Genomic DNA, 4671 nt, shown 5'->3' on the forward strand with positions numbered 1-4671 from the left:
TAATTGATTTTTGTAAATTATGTGTCATGTTTTTATCTGGGTCTAATTACTTTGTCATATTTGGTCCTTTATTTTTATCAGGTCATACATGTGATTTTTTCTATAGAAAAAAGGTTATACATATGATTTATTTAGAAGTCAAGTTAATTTCTTTTAATTAATGGGCATAATACAGTACCTTAAGTGCACTGTAGTCCAGGTTTTAATCTATGCACATGTAAATTGTAGCATTAGTTCCAATTACTAAAAAATTCCAATGACACATCTCATACATTCTCATCCACAATCTCAAAAACCCTATAGACCCCAAAACCCCCCCCCCCCCCCAACAAAAAAGAAGAAGAAAAACAATCATCATTAGCCTGTTGAAGGCTGAAAAAAAAAAAAAAAAAAAAAAAAAAAAAACCGAAGGCCTACCCATTCTCAACATTAGCAAAAGAGTAATGCTAGGAACACAAATAAATTCACAACTTTTACCACAACTTATCACGTAATGAGTTGTAACAAAAATTGTGCATTTATTTGTGTTTCTATCATTTTCTGAAGCAAAAACCTCCTCTGCTTCATTACCCGAAAATCCCAGCCCTCTGGTAGTGAATTGATTTCCTGGGTACAACCTCACTGCAAACTCCCAAAATTTGCAACTTCAATCCCTCCAAAAACTTCTTCGGCCCAACCTGAAACAATCGAATCCAAGCCCAACATGAAATTTAAACCTAAACCTAAGCCCAACCCCAAGCCACAAGCACAACTTTTTAAAATTACAAATCAACCCCAAAACTTTCCAAAATCATAGGGGTGTGTTTTTCCATTTATCCAACTATAAATGCTAAAACTTTAAAACGAAAAAGCCCATTCACGAAGAGTTTTGGGCCGGAACAGATTTGAGCAAAAAAGAGAAGAAAAAAACCACCGCCGGACGCCGGAGCTCGTCTCAGTCGCCGAAAAACCCTATCGGTGGGTTCCTCTCTCTCTCTCTCTCTCCTTTAATATGTTTCTAAGGCTTTTGATAATTGTTTGTATTTACTTTCTACATCAAAAAATTAAAAAAAAAAATATATATATATATATATATATATTTATATATATCATGATGTATTCACAAATATTTTGTTATCAATTTAGTTAAATTAATCTGCATATTTCCAATATTTGATGAATTTTCCGTATTGATAGCATTCTTGTAGATATGGAAGTTTTATATTTTTTTTGTGTCGTGTATTCCTGATACTGTTGATGGGGGCTGTTCTATGATAGGGCTAGCCACTATGATCAAGATTGTTTATTTGAAGTGTTTTTAATCTGAACTTTTTATTTATATTCATGAAGGAATGATGAAGTTTAATAAATAAAAAAAACTTGAAAATACTGATCGTATTGGGTAGTGGGTACCATTTCCTTATAAACGCAAAAGCCCCATAATTTTTTTTTTTTTTTTTTGAGAAGTATGGAAAAATAGAGGCTAGGATGCACGGATACTCCGTTTTTGTTCAAATACCGGTATGTGATACTTATCGTATGGATAACTTTTCATGTGTTTCCCAATTCACTCATACTGGCTTGAATATATATATATATATATTTTTTTATTTATTTGAGAAGCGCGCACACATATAGGGGAAGGTGGATGAGATAAGGGAATACACTCACACACCAACATTAGGGCAGTTAGTGTCGCGTAGCAAGTGATACGGCTTGGATATGGTTGTAGGCTTGTAGCCCAAACCTTGATAGTGAGAGAGAGCCCAAGCTTGTAAGAGTTTTTATTTAAATTTTTTATATTTTGGTTTCAATATTAAACACTTATCTAGTTATCTTTTATTTACCCTTTTGGATCTTAGTTTATATTCTAAACATCATTTAATGGCCATGAAGTCGCTTTCTTATCCATCATTACTATTAAATTGATATTTGCTTAACAATATATGAAAAATAAATGCTTAAAAATATATAAAAAATATAAAATAAAATATTTAATAAGTAATTAATACACGTATCTCTGCCATATCGTATCCTAGCTTTTTAGGAATTGTCATATCGTATTGTACCCATAAACGAACCTGTACTTGTGCATCTTAGAATAGAGTTTGGGCCTTGGCTTGATAGCAAGTGCCTTGTATCCAAAATGGCAGGGATTTCGGGTCTCTGGAATCACCTTTGTAAAAAATAATTGGAGGTAGATTGCCTACTAATCACCGCTCTTAAACCTTGTAAAAGTAGGAGTTTTGTGCATTGGGTACAATCTTTTTTTATTGAGAAGTGTGGATTAATAGTGTAATACAAGATTTCTGTGATGTTTTCTTATTGAAATGAGTATAAAGAACAGGGTGGCTTGATGTGGTTGCAGTTTAGTTTAGGGTGATGGATGGTTATTAAGCAAAGCTGCCTGTTTGTTTCATCTTTTTAAACTCTTAAACTAAATTCTGTGTGTTAATCCGGAGTAACTTCACTTTGGTGTCAGGTATAATATTGAGGATGGAAACACAGAAAAGTCCAGCTGAAAAACAGACTTCACCTGCTGCCACAACCCCACCACCTATCACTTCATGTCGAAAGAAGAAGAATGAGCAAGCCACATTCCTAGAGGATGTGAAGGACCACATCGATGAGTTCATCAATGCATCTATGGATGAACACAAATCTTGCTTTAAGAAGACTATCCAAAAGGTCTTTTTATTTTTACCCCTCTTTCAACTTCATCCTCCTTGTGTTGCCCGTCTTTGCTTGTTACTAATTGTTTAGTTGAAATTCAATTTCAACTGTTTGTGTTTGTTACTGATCAAGTAGTTGAAATTCAATTTCAGATGTTTGGAATGTCAAAGATTGTTGCAGAGAGGAGTTCTGAAACCAAGGAAGTTGTAAGCACTCTGCCCCTTAAAACAACGGTCTCAGATTAGAATCTCTCCCCTCTGTTGATAGCTTGCTGCTTGGTTTTAGAACCGAGATTTTGGTAAAGGATAACAAGTTGTGCCATATGTGACTGTTAAAATCTTAATCTGAATATCATTCTTGGATATTATGTAGAAGTTCCATAAACAACAGACACTGTTCATGAGCATTATGCGGTTTTGCTACTCAGGTCTTGTTTAGTGACTGCTCCTGCTAATTGTTGAATCTAGTGGGGAATCAGTTTGTTGTTGACGCTATTATAACCTCTCTGAAGTATATTTGCCTAATCTCTCTAGGAAATGTTAGTGATGGTTTTCATCTCATGGGAGATCATCTAAAAGCTCTCGTACTTCTAAAATATGTCGACTTCTCCACATCTATGATGATGGCCTAGGTGTTACGAAAGGGCCTCTGAAAGGCACTTCCACATACATTAATTGGAAAGACTAGTTTGAAATTGTGAAAGATCTTGCAAACAATTCCACGACTATTATAGTTTTATACAAAGAATAAAGTTTGGCTCCAAACATGTTTGGATCCTTGGACTCCAACCACCAATAGAAAGATGACACTTCTTTTTATCATATGAAATGTATATAATTCACTTAACCCAACTAACCAACTAAGTCACGTACATGCATATGATAAGACAGTCTTTATTAATTTACTTGATTAAATTAGCTTACATTATTAATTTAGTGCATCTAAAATTGAAACTTACATTTTTGAACATCTTGATTTGACAGTCTTTGTAGTCTGTAGTGTTTTATTTATTCTCTATTTTTCTTCTTTGGATTTACTATATATTAATCATCTTACCGCAATTTAATTTATTAGTATTTCTATAGCAATTAGCAACTCTATTAATGAGAATGAAATTGTGCTATGTTAAAGAATTCACTTGAAAAATATTTATAAATGCTTTATCATTATAATTTTTGCTACTTTTTCGTATCTAATCTATTTATTTATCTTTAAATTAATTATAAAATTATTTATAATGAAAATGTTGGTCCAATCTTTGGTTAAATCTTCCAAAATCTTGAATCTCTCATTTGATGAATCTTTCTTTTCAAATTCTCTTAATGATCCGACATTTGACACATACATAACTTGTCATTGGCAAAAAATTTATATACTTTATTACAAATGAATTCACTATAGAGACACATATACGTTAATGTCCCTTATTACATGTAGTCAATCATGATTCTTGACTATTCTTTTAAGATCTCAGCCAAAAAAACAAAAGAAAATATTCTTTAAGAAATCCAATCTTAAAATTTTGGAATGAAGATTATGTATGGATTGATTGAAATTAATTTCTGAAAAATATTTTTCACATTTACAAGCGTTTGGAACGACTGAAATTGTATAAATTCTAGTTGACTGTAAAATAAAGGCACTTCTAGCAGAAAATGATTTACACTTTCAGCTATTGTAAAACTTTTTTTGTCTCATCAAAAATTCATCAACCAAATCTCCTTCCTCCTCTAATGTACCCTGTCTCCGTTTGCAAACCTATACTTGGGGGATGAAAATGCGGGAAAGTAGTAAAAAAAAAAAGTTTTCCATAGCATTTTTATAAACACAACTAAACACTTAAAAATATTTTTTGACAGTATTTTTAGGAATAAAACTAAACACAAACTAAGTTTAATTTATATTATATTATATATACATGAGTTGACGACTACCGACTCGTGCTGATGATACCAGCAGCGACGTTGGTTTGTGTTCAGATGATTACCGACAACTTTCACATATTAAGCCAACATGAAA

General features: G+C 32.5%; 1 protein-coding gene across 1 annotated transcript; it reads left to right on the top strand.

The window, feature by feature from the left end:
- Nucleotides 1-822: 822 nt before the first annotated feature.
- Nucleotides 823-3146, top strand: LOC142618209 (uncharacterized). The gene is made up of 3 exons (XM_075791116.1): nucleotides 823-957; nucleotides 2462-2667; nucleotides 2805-3146. The coding sequence occupies exons 2-3, from the start codon at nucleotides 2476-2478 to the stop codon at nucleotides 2895-2897; spliced, it is 285 nt and encodes a 94-aa protein (XP_075647231.1). The 5' UTR covers nucleotides 823-957; nucleotides 2462-2475; the 3' UTR covers nucleotides 2898-3146.
- Nucleotides 3147-4671: the final 1525 nt, after the last annotated feature.

Source organism: Castanea sativa, chromosome 12 (assembly GCF_040712315.1).
Source record: "Castanea sativa cultivar Marrone di Chiusa Pesio chromosome 12, ASM4071231v1".
In the NCBI taxonomy this organism is placed as follows: domain Eukaryota; kingdom Viridiplantae; phylum Streptophyta; class Magnoliopsida; order Fagales; family Fagaceae; genus Castanea; species Castanea sativa.

What these genes read in the sequence shown, in the direction of transcription:
- LOC142618209 (XM_075791116.1), top strand. Translation starts at nt 2,476, where the DNA reads ATGGAAACACAGAAAAGTCCAGCTGAAAAACAGACTTCACCTGCTGCC. An exon ending in TTAAGAAGACTATCCAAAAG is followed by an intron (nt 2,668 to 2,804) that starts GTCTTTTTATTT and finishes ATTCAATTTCAG; the next exon opens with ATGTTTGGAATGTCAAAGAT.